Below are 20,560 nucleotides of genomic sequence, written 5' to 3' on the forward strand. Positions count from 1 at the left end.
CTTCATCAAGTGTCCATATGAGCATGCACTTTATATCAAAACTCAAAAACAATGATCTATTGATTGCATGCTTATATGTTGATGACTTGATATTAACTGGCAACAATCCGATTATGTTTGAAGCTTTCAAGATGGAGATGACAAAGGAGTTCGAGATGACCGACATTGGATTGATGTCATACTACCTTGGCATTGAAGTAAAGCAAGAAGAAAATGGAATCTTCATTACTCAAGAAGGCTATGCTAAAGGGGTGCTTAAGAAGTTCAAGATGGATGACTCAAATCCAGTTTGCATGCCAATGCAATGTGGAGTCAAGTTATCAAAGGAAGAAGAAGGAGAGAGTGTGGATCCAACACTCTTTAAGAGTCTAGTTGGAAGCTTACGCTATCTAATGTGCACAAGGCCCGACATTCTACATGCAGTTGGAGTTGTGAGTCGATACATGGAGCATCCAACAACCACTCATTTCAAGGTAGCCAAGAGGATCCTATGCTATATCAAAGGTACTATCAACTTTGGCTTATACTACTCTATCTCTGAAGATTACAGGCTTGTTTGATATAGCGATAGCGATTGGGGTGGAGATGTAGATGACCGGAAAAGCACAAGTGGCTTCGTGTTTTTCATTGGAGAAACCGCTTTCACATGGATGTCAAAGAAGCAACCAATTGTCACTCTTTCTACTTGTGAAGCGGAGTATGTGGCAGCTACTTCATGTGTTTGCCATGCTATTTGGTTACGAAACTTGCTAAAGGAGTTGAACCTACCATAAGAGGAGCCAACGAAAGATCTTTGTGGATAATAAGTCGACAATAGCATTGGCAAAGAATCCAGTCTTCCACGATCGGAGTAAGCACATTGATAATCGTTATCACTATATAAGAGAATGTGTTACCAAGATGGATGTGCAATTGGAGTATGTGAAGACAAATGATCAAGTAGCTGATATCTTCACTAAACCATTCAAGCGAGAAGACTTCATCAAGATGAGGAGCTTACTCGAAGTAACCAAATCAAGTTTAAGAGAGGGTGTTGAAAAATAAACTTGATTTGGATCAAACATTATTGGGTTAATCATGTGTTGATCCAAAACTTAGCCCAAATTCTAGAAATATCATCCACCTCCTTAAAATAAAAATCTAGATATTCTTATAGAATTATCTAGATAATTAAGATAAAATAATCTAGACTTTTAAGTAGAATTCTCTAGATTTAAGATTAAAATATGTAAGATATTTTGTACTTTGGAGGCTATAAATACCTCCACTCTCTTCTCATTTTGTATCATCAAGAAATAATTCAAGTTTGTAAGAAACTTTCAAGTAATAAGAGTCATCTTCTAAGTTATAAAATCTTTCTTCTTCACAAATCTTCTTTATTTTCAAACACTTAAACAATTTCTCCATATTTATAAAGTTTTTCATTCCAACATGTGGTTGGCACAGGACGCTACTTCAAATGATATCCCAAGTGAAACCTTTGATGCAAAAGGCATCCGGACCATTTACTTCAGATCAGTGAGTGGAAACGTTCTAGCGTATGATTGTCTGAAGGAGACAGGACAAAGGAAGACTTAATAAGCTTCATTGAGAAGAACAAGCCAACAACTTCTCATGTTGAAGAGACTACTACTACTACTAGTGCTAAGATTGAGGAACCTAAGAAAACTGATGAACCTAAAAAAAACTGATGCACCGCAAAGGATGAGTTGTAACGGTCTTTTTTTTTGGAATTTGAAAAAAAGTTTTATTTAATAAAATAAAGATTATACTTTCTCCGTTTCAAAATGTATGATATTTTAGATATATGTACAATTATTAAAAAAAATATTATTTTTGTCTACAAATATCATTAAAATATCAATTAAAATACGTTCAACAAATTACAAAATAAAGAATAAAATATTATTAGATACACAGTTTTTAATAAAATAAAATAATTACCTAGAAAAATAAAAACATCTAACATAATGAAATATCAAACTCTCTGAAACATAACAGAGGGAGTAGTTATTTATGCATTGTCTTTTTCTGAGTGTCATTGGAACTAACCAGTAACAAAAGTTTGATTTATAAAGCCTATCAATCATTTAGAGGCAAAAGTTTCGCCGATAGGGGTAAAGTAAATCTATGAGAGATGGAATTTATCAGTTTACTATTAGCAAAAAAATGATAGTACAAGAGGTGTAAGATATCAAACAAAGTCTCACATTGGAATTAGATGAATGAATGTCTAATATATAAAAAGATGTCCAATTCTAATTAGTACAAGACATTTTGGAAAGGAAAGCAAAAGTAAATTCATGCGGGTCTGCCTAAGATCCAAAGTGGATAATATCTAACTAATCAAACAATATAGAGTTGGACATAGATTTAATAAATCTCAACATTGGTATCAGAACTAGGTTGACGAAGATCTGCAAGTAGACAAAAATACCTTTCCAGTAAGAAATGGACCCTTCAAGCCAGAAGAGGAGGTATGTTGCAGAAACATGTCCGAATTATGGAACCTGTGAAGTTGTGGGGAATAAACATTCTCAAAGGAATGATATGTTTTGGAGACGCATTCTCAAATGAAAAAAAACATACGAAATTAGTGGGTTCTTAGTTTGAAGGGGAGAATGTGAGATATCAAACAAAGTTCCACAATAGAAGTTAGACGAAGTAATGTCTAATATATAAAGAGATGTCTAACTCTAATTAGTACGATGTCTTTTAAAAATGAAACTAAAAGTAAATCTATACGGACTTATCTAAGAATCAAAGTGGACAATATCATACGAATCAAACAATATAGAATTGAACATGAAATTAATATATCCAACGTGATGGAGTAGTCGGCACAATGAATAGTAATGATAATAATTGTAATACAGTATTATCGAAAGCTTTCACTATATACAAGACCACTGACCACGAGAACGATATTATATTTGGCATTATCACAGATTTAAAATAAAAAATAGTGGAAGACAAGTAAACATATGGAAAACGTTTTATAAACGACAATTCGGCCAAAAAAAAATTTGGACTGACCAAAAAAACACCAAATTTTCATTGACTTTAGAATTAATTAACAATGTTTTCGCTGACTTGCCAATTTAGCCCGCCGTCAACAAATTTAACAGAAATATTTAACGTCTTTTATTGTTGGCGATATGTAGACCCCTGGATTCGAACCCAGGTTGGTTGGTCAAATGGCAAGATATTTTAGCACTAAGCTACTGACACTTTCAATGTACTTATTAACATGTTTACTTTTATTTGGTACATATTAAATATAATTTTTTTTTTAAAAAACTTATTAAGATTTTTAAAATTCCAAAAAAATTAAAAAAATAAAGAATTTTTTTATAAAATTAATTTAAAAATTAAAATTTAAAATAAAATTTTATTTTTCTTTTTAAAAAATAAAAACTCTTCCAAAATTTTCTAAAAATTTAAAAAGATCTTTAAAATTCCAAAAAATTGAAAAAATAAAGAAATTTTTTATAAAATTATATTTGGCATTATCACAGATTTAAAATAAAAAATAGTGGAAGACAAGTAAACATATGGAAAACGTTTTATAAACTATTTTTTTTACTTTATTCTTCGTCTCAGTTGCAACTTTAAACCCACGTCACATAATTAAAGATTGAAGTCAACAGCCAGGGCGAACAATATCCAGATCCGAAAAATCGAACCTAATCCGATTCCAAAGCGTCCGGATCCGAAGAGCCAAATTCTCTCTCTCTCTCTCTCTTTCTCTCTCTCTCTCTCTCTCTCTCTCTCTCTCTCTCTCTCTCCCCTTCCGTTCAGATTTACGATGTCTACTGACCTTCTTTTGTCAATATGTGACGTTCACAGAATTTATGTAAAAATGATAAAATATGACATTTCACTCTTAATTATTGATATCCGGTGATAATAATATGAAGTCAGTTTAACAGTACCTTCTTTAATTTGTGTGCACGGTTGTAAAACTACAAATAAATCCGAATAGAGGGAGTATGTTTAAATTTTTAATTCAAAATGATTTAGAATTAGAATTTAACTTTGTGTAAAACTAAAGCTATATGATAGTTTCGAGGGATAAATATGTCGTCACCCTGTTAACACTAAATAAAGTTTACACCAATTCTTCGTAAACTCAGGTAAGTATGTGATTTAATCATTCTAGTTCCTTTATAGCTTAAAGTGGTCGCGTGATTCACATGTTTATAGCTTAATGAGAATTTCTCTTTTGATGGCTAAACCTTCATGTTTTTTATGAGATTGGTTGTTTGTTGAAAAGTTGTAATATTTATTTATTGTTAACCTTTCAATCATTTATGATATTTGGTCTTTTTTTTTAAACGTTAGTTTTAAAATATATTCAATTTTGAGATTTTTATTTCCTCTTCTTAAATAAATTTGAAGTAAAAAAAAATTATGGAACTACCTAGTATTCCCTCCTCCTCTTGGTGATCAGGGCCGGCTTAATGGACAAGGCAAACAGTGCACCCGCCCAGACCCACCAGCAATTTTAATATATTTGTTAACATAAAGGCCCAATTTTTTTTTTCTTTTAAAACAAGATGTTTCAAAACTTTTTTTTGTTGTATTTATTATGTTGAATTTAGACAAATATTCAAAAACGTGGCTATCTAAGTTTTTAAATTTTAAAAACACTAACAAAACTTATAACTTTAATTAATTTGTTTTAAAATTATATATTCTTTTAATAATAACTTAACAATATTATTAAAATTAATTAATTATAGGGTCAAAAACAATTTGCCCAAGGCCCGCTCATCTTGTTGAGCCGGCCCTGTTGGTGATGGTCCACACTCCACTCCATGGTTCCTACTTCCTACCATTGCATTAAATCTTTGTTTCTGTGAAACTTTTTAACATCAAATATTGACGTTATTTTTTTAGGGCATCTCCAACTCTATTCTATTTTCTACTCTAAACATCATTTTAGAGTAAAATATGCTTCAACCCCACTATATTTTCAACTCCTAAATGGAGTAATGGATAGGATATTACTCCATTTTGGAGTTGAACTTTTTTTATTTATAGAATAGTCCTTTAATTTTTAAGTTTTTATTTCGTAATTAGAAAATATTTAAAAATAATAAAAAAATAATTAAAATATTTCATAAGAGATTATTTAATAATTTAATATAAAAGTTGCATAAACTAATAAAAATACCAAAATAAACATAAAAATAGAAAATAAATATAACATAAAATAAGTGATTTAATAATCCGGTAAAACATTTATGGAATTGCAATGATCGGTGAAGTATTGCCCAAACGATGAAAATGTTCGATTTTAAAATTTTCTTTCCCAATTTAAGAAAATCAGGGATAAAGAAACTCATTATTCATTCGGAGATGCATTAGTTGAACATTTGTGAGAAAAAATATTCTAAAAATCATTATTGAATCAAAATATTTTATCTTATATATATTTTATGATTTGTTGTATTTTTAATAAGAATTTTTTAATTTAAATAAATTATATTTTATGAATGTTTTATAAACAAAATATATTTGGGGTTAATTGGTAAGTATTTGTAAGTAGAAGGTGTAGTAACAATCTAAAAAATTATATTTTATGAATGTTTTATAGAGTTACACAATATATAATACTAAAATGGAAATTATATATTTTAATAAATTGTAATGGTATCAAATACATTTATAAAATGAAAAAATATATGTAAATATAAAGTACTTTCTTTACTAAGTTATTCAATTTTGACGAAAATATGCATAATCTTGGGTAATTAGTCACCAAATCAAATGTCAGTACACTTACTTTGAGGTTTCTCCCTATAAAATGGCACCAACTGTCAGTGTTGAAACCACACTTCTCCAACCAACGCTACCTTTGTAATCTATCTTTCAGCAAATAATGTCAAACCATCTTCAAGTGCCCTGCCCTAAACCGGTTTCAACCAAAGAAGACCAGGAAGTCGACGAGAAAATGATTAGCTTGCATGCTGAGAGCATCCTGAACACTATAGCTTTCCCCATGGTCCTCAAAGCTGCCTTGGAGCTTGGCGTCATCGACACCCTCGCTGCTGCAGGCAACGGTACATGGAAATCACCGTCTGAGATAACGGCTAATCTCCCAATCAAACCCAAGAACCCGGAGGCGCCTAATTTGCTAGACCGGATGCTGCGATTACTCGTAAGCCACTCGATCTTGAAATGCCGTGTCATTGAAACCGGTGGAACCGGAAACACAGAGAGGGTATATGCAGCCGAACCGGTTTGCAAATTTTTCTTGAAAGATAGTGATGGTTCTGGTTCTCTTGCGTCTCTGTTCTCGTTGTGCCATACCCAAGTCCATTTCAATACATGGTACGTACTATAAATAAGTCATATCCATTAGTTGACTGTTAGTTACGTACAAAAAAGTATATAGATGATTGAAGTTTTTCTATGTCATAGGGACAATCTTAAAGATGTAATACTAGATGGAAAAGATGCATTCATCTCAGCACAAGGCATGCCACTTTTTGAATACATTAGTTCGGACCAACAATTCTCTGAGGTGTTTCACCGGGCCATGTCAGAATCTGCCACAATGGTGATGAAGAAGGTTCTAGAGGTTTACAGAGGATTTGAAGATGTTCACACTTTGGTTGATGTAGGAGGAGCAACTGGCACCATATTAGGTTTAATCACTTCCAAGCATCCTCATATCAAGGGTATTAATTTTGACTTAGCGCAGGTTTTAACCAATGCTCCATCTTATCCAGGTACAAAAAACTACTTAGTAAATTTGATTATAAGTTTTATATTGAAGTGTTAATTTTAGTAACTACCTATTATAACTTATATTTTAATTGATTTTACTAATTGTACGTAGGAGTGGAGCATGTCTCCGGAGACATGTTTGTAGAGGTTCCAAAGGGAGATGCCGTCTTTATGAAAGTAACTTTATTATATATATATATATATATATATATAAATTTATTTATTTTGTGGGTAATTAAGACCATATTTTTCAAATAAAATGATTTAATTATTGGCAGTGGATATTACATGATTGGACGGACGAACATTGTATAAAGCTTCTGAAAAATTGTTGGAAGAGTCTTCCAGAAAAAGGAAAAGTGATCCTTGTAGAGATGATTACACCAGTAGAACCAAAGCGTGACGACTTTTTCTCAAACATCGTGTTTGCCATGGACTTGTTGATGTTAACACAATGCTCAAATGGTAAAGAAAGATCTCTTTCTCAGTTTCAGAATTTAGCATTTGCTTCAGAGTTTCTACGATGTGAAGTTATTTGTCATTCCTATTCCTATTCTGTAATTGAATTCCATAAGTAGATTTGGAATTTAGGAAAATAAAAGCATATGGAGCTTTTCAGTTCTTGATGGTTTTCTATTGCATGTAATATAGTTTCATGGTATTGGCTGCTTGTATTTTTCGTTTCAACATTGTGTGGTGTGTAATATTAACGAATTGTGATTGTGATAAGTGTTAAAGCGTGTTGTGCTTATGATAAAACTATTTTTAACCTAAATCATGATGGCAAACCATCTACATGAACCCTTTAGCCGCTTCCCGTAAACCTAAACCATGACACTACAAGAAAACAGCGACATATCTTCTACAAAAATATAAACAACGATCAATCACTAGTTGGTGGTTCCTTAAAGCTTAAAATCCCAGTGTATTAAAAAAAACGATATCCTGATTCACGTGGTTTATGGATTCGACGGTTCTTGTTAATACACCTAATAAGAGTTCTTTAATTACAATGATCGTCTTAGTTTACAAAAAAGAAAAAAAATTACAATGATCGTCTGTCATTTGGATTAATATGTAAATTGATTTGACATACGATTGACAGGTTTCGACTTAAAAGCACCTCCATCAGAAAATACTTAGTGGATAACTAAGCAATTAAGAAAAAGAATTATAGAAATTAGGAAGGAGACAACAAAAATTTCTCAGAAAAACTCTTACGATACTCTTAAGAACCTATGATATGTGTCAAGTTAAACTTTTTTCTAAAGATTAAAAATTACGTACAAAGCCTTATTTATTGTTAAGGAAAATGATCTGGATTGAAGAACTGACCATGAAAGATAAGTGTTTATATTTAGTTTAAGCACGATGATCGTATATATGTATGCTTACGCTAATTTGTGTTGTCGTTGTCTCTGATTTTCATAGTTTTTCTTTAGGAAAATCGCCGGCACTTTCTAGCGCTTTAAAGTTTAAACATTAAAGTTTTTTGGTTAATACTTTAAATCTTCAAAGTTATATTTTTATCATAACAAGCCTCATACAACGTTTTCCTGTTCATAGGCGGCCGGTACTGTTCATTTTATGGGTTAAAATGATGACGTGTCAGTTTTTTTTTTTTTTTTTTAATAATAAATAAAAAATACATAAAAATTCGAATAAATTTTTTAAAATAAAATTGTGAAAAATTGTAAACAAAACTAAAACAAAATTAAAAAAAATATAAAATTTCAAAAATATAAAAAAATAAAATTTCAAACTTAAAAATAAAATAAAATATTAAAAAATCTGAAAATTTAAAAATAAGATCTAAAATTTAAATGTAAAACTTAAAATATAAGTATTAAATTTAAAAATTCTAAAAATTCAAAAATAAGTTCAAAAATATTTTTTAAAAATATTTTATTTATTTGTATTTATATATCTAGGGTATAAGAGTCTTTTGCATCATTAAAGAAATATTTTGGTCATTTTCTTTTTTAGATTTTTTTTTGGGACAAAAACTCAAAATGATCCAATTGAGAGAATTATTAGCCCCGCGTGTGGCCACCATCAATTAACATAGGATGAAATCGGTGGCCTCTCGGGATGCTCTCTGTGAAGGTGTACTTAGGTGCTATATCCGAGTTATAAAAAAAAGTTTTTGATGGTAGCAAGTTTGAATTTTTTGTTTAAATATTTACAATTTTTTTTAAGTTTGATTTTTTAATTTTATATCTTATTTTTCAATTTTATAATTTTTTAAAAATTTTATTTTAGTTTTTAATTTTGACATTTTAATTTTAGATCTTATTTTTCAATTTTTATAATTTTAAAAATTTTATTTTAGTTTTTAAATTTGAAATGTTAATTTTAGATCTTATTTTCAATTTTTATAATTTTTAATATTTTATTTCATTTTTAAGTTTGAAATTTTAATTTTTATATTTTTGAAATTTAGATTTTTTGAATTTTAAAAAAAAAAAATTTACAATTTTTTACAATTTTATTCGAATTTTTATGTATTTTTTATTTATTATTAAAAAAAAAAAAAAAAAACTGACACGTCATCATTTTAACCCATAAAATGAACAGTACCGGCCGCCTATGAACAGGAAAACGTTGTATGAGGCTTGTTATGATAAAAATATAACTTTGAAGATTTAAAGTATTAACCAAAAAACTTTAATGTTTAAACTTTAAAGCGCTAGAAAGTGCCGGCGATTTTCCTAAAGAAAAACTATGAAAATCAGAGACAACGACAACACAAATTAGCGTAAGCATACATATATACGATCATCGTGCTTAAACTAAATATAAACACTTATCTTTCATGGTCAGTTCTTCAATCCAGATCATTTTCCTTAACAATAAATAAGGCTTTGTACGTAATTTTTAATCTTTAGAAAAAAGTTTAACTTGACACATATCATAGGTTCTTAAGAGTATCGTAAGAGTTTTTCTGAGAAATTTTTGTTGTCTCCTTCCTAATTTCTATAATTCTTTTTCTTAATTGCTTAGTTATCCACTAAGTATTTTCTGATGGAGGTGCTTTTAAGTCGAAACCTGTCAATCGTATGTCAAATCAATTTACATATTAATCCAAATGACAGGTAACATTGGACTCACTGTGGACATGTTCATTTCATCTTATCAAAATGTTCGTGGTGGAGAAAGGACACTCTTTCCCAATTTTGAGGCTTTAGCTTCGTGATCCTCCCTCTCATCGTCGCCTGATCCTTTTATGACGGTGACTGAGCCACGAAGGCATCAAATCATGGAATGTTTCTTTTATAATCCTTTCTTCCGTAGATCACTAGTAGTCATCAATCAGTTCTCCAACGTTGGCTTTTCATTCATGTTATCCGTTGATTACAAAGTTGGATGAAATATACAAACAAACTAAAGATGGTGAAAAAGGTCCTACCAGTAGTCGAACCCAGGTCGCTGGATTCAAAGTCCAGAGTGCTAACCACTACACCATAGAACCTTAGATGTTTAATTTTCTGCATTATCTATATTTATCATTAACTGAAGATTGAGTATCTCTTTATAAGATAATCATTCACGGATAATCACATGAAATTTTTGATGAAACTTGCGTCAAAGCAGCATCAGAAGAAGTTGGAGGTATTTCTTTGGTTGCTTTGATGAACTTTAGATGATTTCTTGCCATGAAAGTTTCCTTCTGGTAAAGCCTTTTTTCAAGAAAAAAAAAGTTTACTTCTGGTGTACTTTTCCTATTCTCTGCTAATACTGCTACTGAGCCATCGAAAGATAGGAGAGTAGCAAGCCTCAAAGGAGATGTTAAGGGATGCTTTTTTGCGCACACGATCAAGAATAGCTGGAAACAGCTGTCATTATAGTTGGCTTTAATGCTGGGACATCTCCTTTTGTGATCTTTTAATCTTGTTTGAATATCAGTGAGCGTCAAAGGAGACCCATATTGGTACGCCAAATAACACTCTACAACAACAACGATCAGGCCATACTTGGTACGCCAAATAAATCCTCTCATTCCACAAAACGCTCGAATTGTCTTACCTTTGGCACCTAATTCCACAACCAAATCTCTCTGTATGTTTTTTATATTGTAACCTCATAAATCAAGAAAAGTCTTTCTCTTTTGAAATAAGAACTACAACAAACAATTAAAATGAATTTTGGGAGAAATTAGGAACATTTCGTTGAGTTAAATAAGTTCGGAAAATGAAATTGACTTGGTTAGTTATGAAAAGTCGAGATACCACCCAACAATGCCAAAAGGAAAACTATTGAAACTCAAACCAGCACAACCTGTGTGTTATTTTTCATAATATTGTTGCCGTCTAAACAAGTTTAATTCTAGACATAAGTATTCGTTTATTATTTCTATCACGAGGTTGTTTATAAACATATAAATATGAGGAGGAAGAAGAAGTCTATTGTTGCGAGCATATCATGCTCCTTAGGACATTCTCTGTCTCCGACTTCTTCTAAGTCCCTGAAACATTGACCAGCAGTTGACTTAGCGTTTAAGTCGGCATATTGACATAACAAGGAAAAGACAAGAAAGTTAACAATAGGAGAAGAAGGCTTACAATGTTGTCACTTGTGTTGGTTACTTCTGACACTGATTCTTCTCCTGCAACCAAGTTTCCTTTTCAGTGAGAGAAACTTTATACAATAACCAACTCTATGCGAACGCTATTTGAACATTTCTATTCACTTATTAGACAAGGACTAGGCGAATCATTCATGATTAATGAGGCCTCCTATGTTTATGTTTCCACCAGTTGGTTTAGTAGACAATAATGACTCCAATAATTGAGGACTTTGCAACAATTTACCAGCTGTAGGATTCAATTTTGCAGGCAACTTTTTCTTCTGCTGCTTTGTTTTAACTTCAGGGACGCTGCAGAAAGCAGAGAGTATCTCGCTACATCATTACAGATGACACAGAGAAAAACGAGCAATCAGCAGTTCAATAAAAGCTGTGGTTGATTGTAACTTACCGAGAACCAAAAGATTCTGTCTCCTTTCCCAATATTTCCTGAATAATTAAAAAAAAAAAAGAAGCCAAACATAAATAAATGCTACAAATATTGTACTTGTGTCAAGTTCCTTTTCGTTGGATAACAAGATGTTAGCACTTGAATGATGAATTAAAGTATCCACCGAACATTCCATTTACCTGTTGCCCCATGGATTCATGGCTCAAGGTCTCCCAACTCTCGCTGTCCAAGCAAACCAATTCAACATCCCCATTATCAAAAGCAATCTGCATCAAAGCAAACACAGAAAAGCCATGCAAAAATGTATATACTATATGACCAACTTCGAGCATAAACAGCTCACTGAATCAAATGAGAATTGCTTTTAGAATAATATGGCTTTAGAAGTCACAGTGCATATACCTTGTGGGAGTTGCTTTTAGAATTAAACCTTTCAACAGTGCCGTGATGGAAACTGGTAAAAACGACCAAAACAAATTACGAAAACTCCATCATATATTTGTTCGAATGTCTTTAATAAAATTTCTACCATCCATCAGCGGGGGAGAGTAATTTAATCCGCTGTCCAATGATTGCTTCGCCGTGGTTGCTGGTATCCTGTGACAATCATTAACCAGTATCACAGGAAGATAAAGAATAATTATATATAGATCCAACTTATAGTTATGAACTTACCTTTAACGTAGATACTACCCCGGAAGGTTTGGAAGATGTAACATTGTTGCTGACACTTGCTCCAGCACTCTCCTTTGAACAAGTACCGTGTCTCTCTAGCTTCTTTTTACGAATTTCCGACTCAACTGTTCTCAAAGATACGGTGGAATCACGAGAAATGTGTCCTCTCCCTTCTACTGTTTTACACTTCTTGGAAGTAACATTCTTCATCTCTCTGGAAGTAGTAGTACTTTTTTCAGGCATACCCAAATGAGTCCGCTTTTTGCTACACCTAGTGTTGTTTTTGCTGGCTTCAGTGGAACCAGTCATTGAGGTTTCGATTTGATTTCCCAATAATAGAGGCAAATCTCCATCCTCCAAAACAACTGCTGGGGTATCTTCTTGACACTTCTGATCATGCTTGGAAAGAGTTCAAATTGGCAGAAAAACGATCAGAAAAGGATCAGGAATCAAAACATGATACAAGTAAAATGGAAAAGGGACGGTAAAACGATATACCAGAGAGATCTGTGATCGGAATATAAGAACTACTCTTTCCATGAACGTTTGTTCCAAAGTATTTCGAGTATGAGACTTAGCCTTGTTCTGCAGAGTGTCAAAAACATAAAATGTAAGCTAATGTCACAAGTTGAGCATTATTGACGCAATGCAGGACTTGCCTGGCTGTCTGACATGCTAGTTTGGCCTAGTTTGTACAGCGATGATGGTAGCAAAATTGACCGTGGAGCTTGTGGGGAAGTCGCGTCAATACATTTTGATGTGTTGACAGCTGAAGAACCAATATCAGCTAGAATATGCAGCCTCTGCAGTGCAAAGTATAATCATATTAGCCTACGCATGGTAAAGAAGCATATTTTTAATTCAGTGCTATCACGTCACACTTACAGGAGTTTTACAAGCATCAACAGCATCTTCAGCTCTTTTAATTGCACGTAAGATACAACACAAGAAAGGGGCTATTTCCTTGTTACTAAGTAGCACTTGTAAGATCGACAACAGAGGGCTGCCAAAGCGAAGATGTAAGAGAAAAAATTCAAATAGAAACCAATTAGAACCAATAATAGGAACTTAGCTATTACCCACAAAATCGAGCATAGACATGCTCATCCATGCAGTCTTCTGAAGGGAAATCCGGGTCATGTGCAAGAACATGGATCAGGAACACTATCATGTAAGCTGGACAATCAGTGAGTGATTCCCGTTGATCTACATCCCGACCTGCCCGAGCTTCTCTTGTAGCATTTCTGGTGAATCCATAGATATATCTAAGTGACTGAACAAAAGCAGCGAAAATCATCAGAAAACGTGAAGTGTTAAAACAACTGAAATATTCCCATTTTAGAGACAAGTATTAGCAACTTACATCATTTTGCAGATCTCTGCAGGGACCAGACACGGAAAACGAAAAAGCACATGCGTATCTTCTGGGTATCATATTTTCCATTAATAGCTTCTGTAATTTGGTGAGAAAAGTCTTGGTAATAAAAGCGTTGGAGTCCTGAGAGAAGACGAAGGTAAACGATCAGAAAGACAATCAAGTGCACCATAAATTCACCAAACTAATCCAACTTTCTGGACAGAGATATCATCCACTAAATGGTTAACACTACTAATAACATCCCCACTGCCACTAAATAGTTAACACTACTAATAGCATCCTTTCTTCAGAGATAGATGACCATAAACCCAAGCTAATTCCATTAGAGAAACTTATAGATATGTCCAATATGCAATGATAGATACTCTTATATAAGTTACAAAATGCAGGATCCAGTACGTGGCTACTGTAAAAGTCAAACTCATGACTCGCCATCACTTAAAACGTTTTTGAAAAACAAGCAGTTAAGATTATCCAGTTAGGATAATATTCAAGAATCTTCTAAAAATTGTTTGGTTGTTATGCAAGGTGGAAGGCATTTTACCTTTCCCATCGAGATGGTAAGACGGAAAAGTTCAGGAGAAATATGAAGGTCCCATTTCCTTGAAAGCAATAAAACAGCTTTAGCAGCAGCCAGTCTAACATTAGCCCCCCTGGCATCACTACAAATTTCAAGAGCAAGTAAGGCTTAGATCATATGAGAAGTCAACAAGGATCACGAATTTTCTAAAAGAACATACCATGATTTGATGCCTTCGAGTCCTTGTGATCTTAGTGTTTTCTTCAAAATGTTTAGCAAGTCATCGATTTTCCTTACGACTTGACCATGACGAGGCAAGAAACTTTTCACAAGTGTTTTGAGCCCATATATCTGCGAAAAATAACATGTCAAAACTCAACATGCGTGATCCTGCCAACTTTGAGAATGTTCGAACTTATCCCACATTAAAAAATCTTAAAATCTCAAGGCTTACACTTCTTTGTCTAGCTAATAAACATTCTTAACGATAATGTGATTCACATGCGGCAGCACTATTCCTAAAAATTCTGCAATGAAGCATAAAAAGGCTGAACTTCATGCTAAGTATATAACTAGAACATGCTGAGCAGAAGCATTAACAACGGCCTACTTGTTTCACGTTGTAATTGCATGTTAAAGACGTAAACTTTCTAAGACACAAATGAACGGAAAGCAATAGTGTTTCTTTCTCCAGCACTTACCTTTAGCTTGCAAGAGTTACAGCAACCAGAAGACTGATCACAAGGAGGCTGATTATCAGATGGTTCCGCCTATGACAATTTTGAAAATAGCAATAAGATGGTTACCGTCAACAATAAGAAAAATACAATAAATTAATGAACCAGGTGGATATCTTCATAACAATTTTGAAAATAGCACCTCTTGCCACTTACTTGAAAAACTTGGTATACGTATCTACTGATATCTTCATATATATTGTCAAAAGCCAAGACAGAATATTGCCCAACACATGCCAAAGATTGCAGAGTTGTTGGAATTTTCCGTCCACACAGCAAAGAATCTCTGAGCTTCTGAGTAAAAGGAAAACAAGACAATCAATGGCGACACTCAACTTTCTCTAGAAAGGAAAACTATTACTATAGATATCTGCCTAAAACAGACTATCTAAAATATATAGCTATGTTCCCTACAAGCGTTGTCACATGATCACTTACAAATTCTACTTAAGCCAAGATTTAGGCTCCGGAGAACATAAAGCACAACAAAGTTATATGCTAAGAATCTTCCAAAGCTAGTTAAATAACATTCACATAAATGCATTCAATCTAAGAAATCGATATGTGATCAAGTAATGTAGACTAAAAGAAATAAGCAGAGATAGAGTAAAAGAAATAAACGCAGGTTGCAGAAAAAATAACCTTGCATAACTTGGAAAAGACAGATTTTTCAGATGATCTAGCCAACGAAGCAATGGCAGAAACAGCATGTTTTGCCTGAGAACGAGTACCCTCCAGACACATCTTCTCCAGAACAGGGGAATAGTCACTGCGAAAGCAGACCAATGTCTAAAGTATGTCCAGGTCTCACTAATCCATACATAGAATATTAGTTGTCTAGGTATGCTAATTTACATAAGCCATAATCAGGAGGAACAGAGTATCTAAAACGATCACAAAGCATATAATAAATCTATAAATTTTAATTACTGTTCAGAAAAGTAGACTATATGTTTGACGAGAAACCATAGACTGCATAACGTGCCTAGACCTGAAATTTTGTATTCAGAATGTTCATTGTATATTGCCTTCTAATAATCTTCTTCAATTAATTTTCCACCAGAGAACTTCTATGGGTGGAGTACACTATCAGAGTACAGAATGAAAAACAGGCAGAACAGTTAAGCCCAATAGCTTGATAAGTTTATGCTATATATATCAGCACAACATATTTGCAGTGCGGGGTAAATGGAACACTAATGTCTTTAAATCAGATATCAGAGAGTAGACTCTTTAAACTTGCGCTACAAAGACCGACATTAAATTCTTTAGTTTGATCAAACAATTGGTTAATAAATTAGCTTTTCTACTTTATGTCTGAGTACGTAAACAAACTCAGTAGAAAATGCCATGTCACACATTTCTCTAGCAACACCAAAATTCTATCCAACTGGATGAACTTATCGTAAGATATCATAAAGCAGTACAGCAAGAAAGTAGCTCTAGCATTCCAGATTGTACTCTGACTACCAGGCCACTTAAATAAACTTGAATTCTACTTAAAATGATAACTTAACCTAAATCAATTGCAAGTCAAATAGTGCTGGATGGTTACCTGAAGTTGGCAGAAATATAAGGAGCTGCCTTTGACAAAGCTTCAGTTAGCTCGTCAGCGACTGAATCATCGTCCTCTAATAGCTCCAAGAACTGTTTTTCTGAACCTCTCAGGTAAGAAGGGAACATGTTGAGGATTACCTAATTCAGGAAAATCAGTAACTGTGTTCAATTTCATTTCCGAAGTTGATTTAAGCATAACACTTATGTATTCTTAAAGAACGATGATATTCATAAAATAAAATTTAAATGTTTTATTGATTATGGAACATTAGTGCACAGAATACCAGCATGTTTCTCTACATTTGTTCTTACCAAAATAAGTTTGATGAAAGGAGCCTTCAACTGCGTGTCAGAGGTGCTGCTAGAAAGCTGATCCATAAGATACCGGACATGCTCTGAGCTAAATATAGTAGGCGCACATTTTGTAGAAAGTATGCGCAGGAAGTCGAAAAGTTGATGATTAGCACCAATTCTCTCGAGAAACTTCTCCTGAAAAGAATAAAGAACAAAACTGTAGTGACGCTGAATATATCTACTATGCACATTCAAGGGTTTATCTATTTTGCTTCATTCTGAATAACAATGCCTTTCCTGTAAAATATACTCTTGCTGATAATACTAAAATAATGCAGCACAGAATTAGTCAAGAATGAAAATGAGTAGAATATTCACGATACTGTAGATGTTTCAGAGAAAAAAAAAAGAGAAAACGTTACGAATTGTGAATTGAATTTAACATAAATTACGCGTAAGTAAATCATCATAAAAGTTTGGACTTACTCTAATAGTCTGGGCTTTTGTGAATGTCAGTTCATCCAGCAGTAGAGTTAAGGCATCAAAAATTGATGTGTCGTTCATTTGGACTAATCTGTGAAAGAAATCTTCTGCCTTGGAAGCGTCTGGAAAGCCAGATGAAAGCTTTACAAAACAGCTTTTTTGTTTTCTTTTCACTTCTTCTACATTGTGATCCTGAAGCAAGCATCAGATTAAACTCAAAAAGTGAGAAACATAAGGTTTGCGAAGCCCTCGGGATCTGTGAGCACCAGACTTCAAGAAAGAGAAAAGAAAATACGACCTTAGCCTCCCTCCAGAGAGTCAGGCAATGCCGCAATTCACTTTGAAACCTGGAAACATACTGAGTGAATAACAAGAAAGCCTTATAATTTATATTTGATGGTGGATTCTTATGGCTACCTTCTTTTCTGAGATAAAATTGAACTGAGTGACTTCAAGTGAATATGGTTCATGACGACAAAACATTGAACCCAGTGCCGCATCCTCTCCTCAACTGGAAGAAGGCGAGGATAAAGATCATCTGATAGCACAAGTTCCACATTGTGGGACCTAAGTAATCCACAGAAATCTATTAGCTTGTCAGAAATATTTTCTTTTTAAAAAACGCAATTCAAGGAAAGTTGGTAAATTATCCTACCATGATTCTTTACAATCTTTATCGCAGCAAAGCAACAAGATTTTGCATGGGATTTGCTCAAAATGATCATTTATTGTCATATATCCTTTTGAACACTTGTCACAGTAATCTTGATACACTTTTGACAGCTGCTGCATAGCCTTCTTCCTAACAGATATCTTTTTCAAATATGAAATAAGTGGTGAATAATCTTGAAACAGAATAGCCCCTTAGTAAAGCCTCATATACTTTAACGTAAGAGTACCTTCTTATCCCGAAGTCTCTCAGTGGCCTCAGAGATCAGATTCAAAGGAGCATACTTTATATTAGACTTCATTATATCACAAGTAACAACCAAAGCCTGTGTTCTAACCCTATCATCGAAATCTAATAGGCGCTCTTGAATGGCAGCTGAGACATTAAAAAGTCAAGGAAGGACACCAGGATTATTAGAGAGAGACAGAAATAAAGAACCAAGGCAAAAAGGGAAAGTGCTTTATGAATATTACTGAGAACTCCAGATGCTTTATTTCCAGAGGGATTCGCCAAGTAACACTGCTTCCCGCATTTCAATGCAGCCATTCTGACTTCTGCAGATTTATCTGAGAATCTTCTCAAGAACTCTACAAAAAGATCTCGATATATCTCCCCGGAACAGTGGTTAGGCTGTGCAAAAATCCTTCCAGCTAAGTTCAGAGCTTTTATTCTCACATCAACCTGATCAGTCTGTAGACAGAAAATAACAACCCTGGTGAATACCCAAACAAACAAACAGGAATATAAGCACTAAATAAAAAAAAAAAAGCAATCTATAACTTTCTAAAGAATAGGAGTTAGAAAAGTAAGATCATATGTTTATTAAAGCATAAGTGTAAAATAAATACCAGTAGTTCCTGGGTGAAGTTCGGGATAATTGCTAGCAGTATCTGGGGAGCATTTAAGGAGATCATGAATATGATTTCGTGGTAAGAATCTTTGAGATTGGACTGGATAGAATCTTTCTCCATAAAACAGGATGTTAGAAAACTGCAAATTAACGGCTCAAGCGTGTCGGTACAGTTTTTAATGAGAGAACTCGCAAGGTTATTAGCAGCAGGAGTCGCATCCTGTAAACACACACGATAATAAAAATACCATAATCTGATAATTTTGCAAATCATAATCGATAGAAAACCAATATCCGCACATCCATACCTTTCCCTCCTTCACAAGATTTTCAAGAATAACACGGACAAGTGACGAACTTGCCTCTTCTTTCAGAATATCAGTCATTATCGTTAGAATGTCATTAAATAAACTTTGTTGCGCTTGCTGCGTGTTAGCCTTTCGCTGCTGCACTTTAGCGTTTTTCTGATGAGCTAAATTCTGTTGATAGTGATCTCTGTAACGAGAAGGGAATAAAATGATCATGTTAATGCAGTTTATTATTACCAACAGAATACCAGAGTAGTTTCGTAACAGTAGAAAATAAAATGTTTCATCTCTTACCTTACAAGAGAGAAAAACGTGTTAAACATCTCGTGAATTAAGTCATGGCAGTCCACGTCCAGCATTAGCAGAGAGCATTTACATCGAGAAACTGTCTCCAAGATCTTTGCCCTTCTCGAGAAATAAGGGCTTACAGTATCAGATAGCTCAGAGAACTCAGCAAGAAAGAGGTTGAAGATATCCTGAAATAAGGATACCACATGTTAAAAATAACCCACCTCACACAACCGAACCTAGTACTACTGACGCTGTAAGTTCCACAAAATGCAAGAGTCTATCTACTCAAACACTAGTCATCAATAGTAACAGAGACATGTTAATCACGGAGGAGTTAAAGGAAATGTTCACACCCTGAGATACTTGTCTTCAAAAGGTGGTTCAGGTGCCAAAATCCGAAAGATCTCACTGACGCAAACAGTGACTAATAGACTCAGGTCGTTATCACGATTCTTAAGAAGGTCAAGTTTGATGATGGATTTCTTCAGTGGTCTTAGCTCTGCTCCAATCAATTTCAGAGCTTGTTTCTTGCTCACAGCTTCGGTGACTAAAGGCTGCTCTATTTGTGACAGTGTAGTAGCAGCTTCCTGCAAAGTTAGGTATAAGCCAAATTAAAGTTAGTAGAACTCAAAACATAAAAATCATACACACCACTCAAGAGACCCTCATCAGATCAGATCAGAGATTAGCTTACATATACGCGTAAATCAACCGGAAACAAAAACCCTAAGATCGATTTCAAATGTGCAAAGCCCGCAAAAACCCTTGAGATACAAGGCAAATCCCATCACATGAAATCGAAGTCGATCAAAACAATCCCCAGATACTTACCCGTAGTGATTTCACCAGAGAGCCCTTGTTCGGACGATATGACTGAAGCAAACGAGAACCCATCTCGGAGACAATCTCCGTCGGAGTTTTCTCCATGTTCCGTACACCGATTGTCGAAATCGATATCAAAACTTAAGAATGGAGTGAAAATACAACGGTGTGTCTGCGAGGAAGGAAGCCTTTGGGAGGGGGGGAAGGGAGGGTTCCTTTTTCCCTTTTCTAACGCTAAGCGCGGTTTTTATCTAAAATCTA

General features: G+C 33.8%; 2 protein-coding genes, 1 non-coding gene and 1 pseudogene across 4 annotated transcripts; 2 read left to right on the forward strand and 2 right to left on the reverse strand.

Moving 5' to 3' along the window:
- Positions 1 to 1,691, forward strand: part of LOC106323830 — a 4,679-nt pseudogene extending 2,988 nt beyond the window's left edge.
- A 4,103-nt stretch (positions 1,692 to 5,794) lies between these two features.
- On the forward strand, positions 5,795 to 7,443 carry LOC106324620 (caffeic acid 3-O-methyltransferase-like). Its single transcript, XM_013762560.1, has 4 exons — positions 5,795 to 6,339; positions 6,430 to 6,740; positions 6,851 to 6,915; positions 7,017 to 7,443. Exons 1-4 carry the CDS (start codon positions 5,888 to 5,890, stop codon positions 7,314 to 7,316), a joined length of 1,128 nt encoding a protein of 375 aa, XP_013618014.1. The 5' UTR covers positions 5,795 to 5,887; the 3' UTR covers positions 7,317 to 7,443.
- A 2,695-nt stretch (positions 7,444 to 10,138) lies between these two features.
- Positions 10,139 to 10,210, reverse strand: TRNAQ-UUG. Its single transcript has one exon. It is a non-coding gene; the product is annotated as a tRNA-Gln (tRNA).
- Positions 10,211 to 10,977: 767 nt separating this feature from the next.
- LOC106324615 (sister chromatid cohesion protein PDS5 homolog A) lies at positions 10,978 to 20,560 on the reverse strand. Of its 2 annotated transcripts, none has more exons than XM_013762556.1 (31): positions 20,309 to 20,560; positions 19,831 to 20,064; positions 19,481 to 19,662; positions 19,187 to 19,373; positions 18,877 to 19,098; positions 18,502 to 18,718; positions 18,258 to 18,403; positions 18,014 to 18,171; positions 17,776 to 17,925; positions 17,657 to 17,705; positions 17,362 to 17,550; positions 16,894 to 17,070; positions 16,580 to 16,719; positions 15,667 to 15,793; positions 15,181 to 15,318; positions 14,989 to 15,057; positions 14,508 to 14,638; positions 14,312 to 14,429; positions 13,753 to 13,887; positions 13,469 to 13,662; positions 13,275 to 13,392; positions 13,049 to 13,192; positions 12,888 to 12,974; positions 12,390 to 12,779; positions 12,244 to 12,311; positions 12,117 to 12,168; positions 11,894 to 11,980; positions 11,715 to 11,752; positions 11,550 to 11,614; positions 11,301 to 11,344; positions 10,978 to 11,203 (listed from the first exon to the last, which is right to left on the reverse strand). In XM_013762556.1, the coding sequence occupies exons 1-31, from the start codon at positions 20,402 to 20,404 to the stop codon at positions 11,168 to 11,170; spliced, it is 4,188 nt and encodes a 1,395-aa protein (XP_013618010.1). In that variant the 5' UTR covers positions 20,405 to 20,560; the 3' UTR covers positions 10,978 to 11,167. The 2 variants fall into 2 exon arrangements, with proteins under 2 accessions (XP_013618010.1, XP_013618009.1); XM_013762555.1 differs by having other exon boundaries at positions 12,390 to 12,788; positions 20,309 to 20,559.

The sequence above is a fragment of the Brassica oleracea genome, chromosome C2, assembly GCF_000695525.1.
Source record: "Brassica oleracea var. oleracea cultivar TO1000 chromosome C2, BOL, whole genome shotgun sequence".
Lineage (NCBI taxonomy): Eukaryota > Viridiplantae > Streptophyta > Magnoliopsida > Brassicales > Brassicaceae > Brassica > Brassica oleracea.

What these genes read in the sequence shown, in the direction of transcription:
- LOC106324620 (XM_013762560.1), top strand. Translation starts at nt 5,888, where the DNA reads ATGTCAAACCATCTTCAAGTGCCCTGCCCTAAACCGGTTTCAACCAAA. An exon ending in CAAGTCCATTTCAATACATG is followed by an intron (nt 6,340 to 6,429) that starts GTACGTACTATA and finishes TCTATGTCATAG; the next exon opens with GGACAATCTTAAAGATGTAA. An exon ending in CAATGCTCCATCTTATCCAG is followed by an intron (nt 6,741 to 6,850) that starts GTACAAAAAACT and finishes AATTGTACGTAG; the next exon opens with GAGTGGAGCATGTCTCCGGA.
- LOC106324615 (XM_013762555.1), bottom strand. Translation starts at nt 20,404, where the DNA reads ATGGAGAAAACTCCGACGGAGATTGTCTCCGAGATGGGTTCTCGTTTG. An exon ending in TTGATGCTTGTAAAACTCCT is followed by an intron (nt 13,193 to 13,274) that starts GTAAGTGTGACG and finishes TTTGCACTGCAG; the next exon opens with AGGCTGCATATTCTAGCTGA. An exon ending in CTCTCCCCCGCTGATGGATG is followed by an intron (nt 12,169 to 12,243) that starts GTAGAAATTTTA and finishes CGTTTTTACCAG; the next exon opens with TTTCCATCACGGCACTGTTG.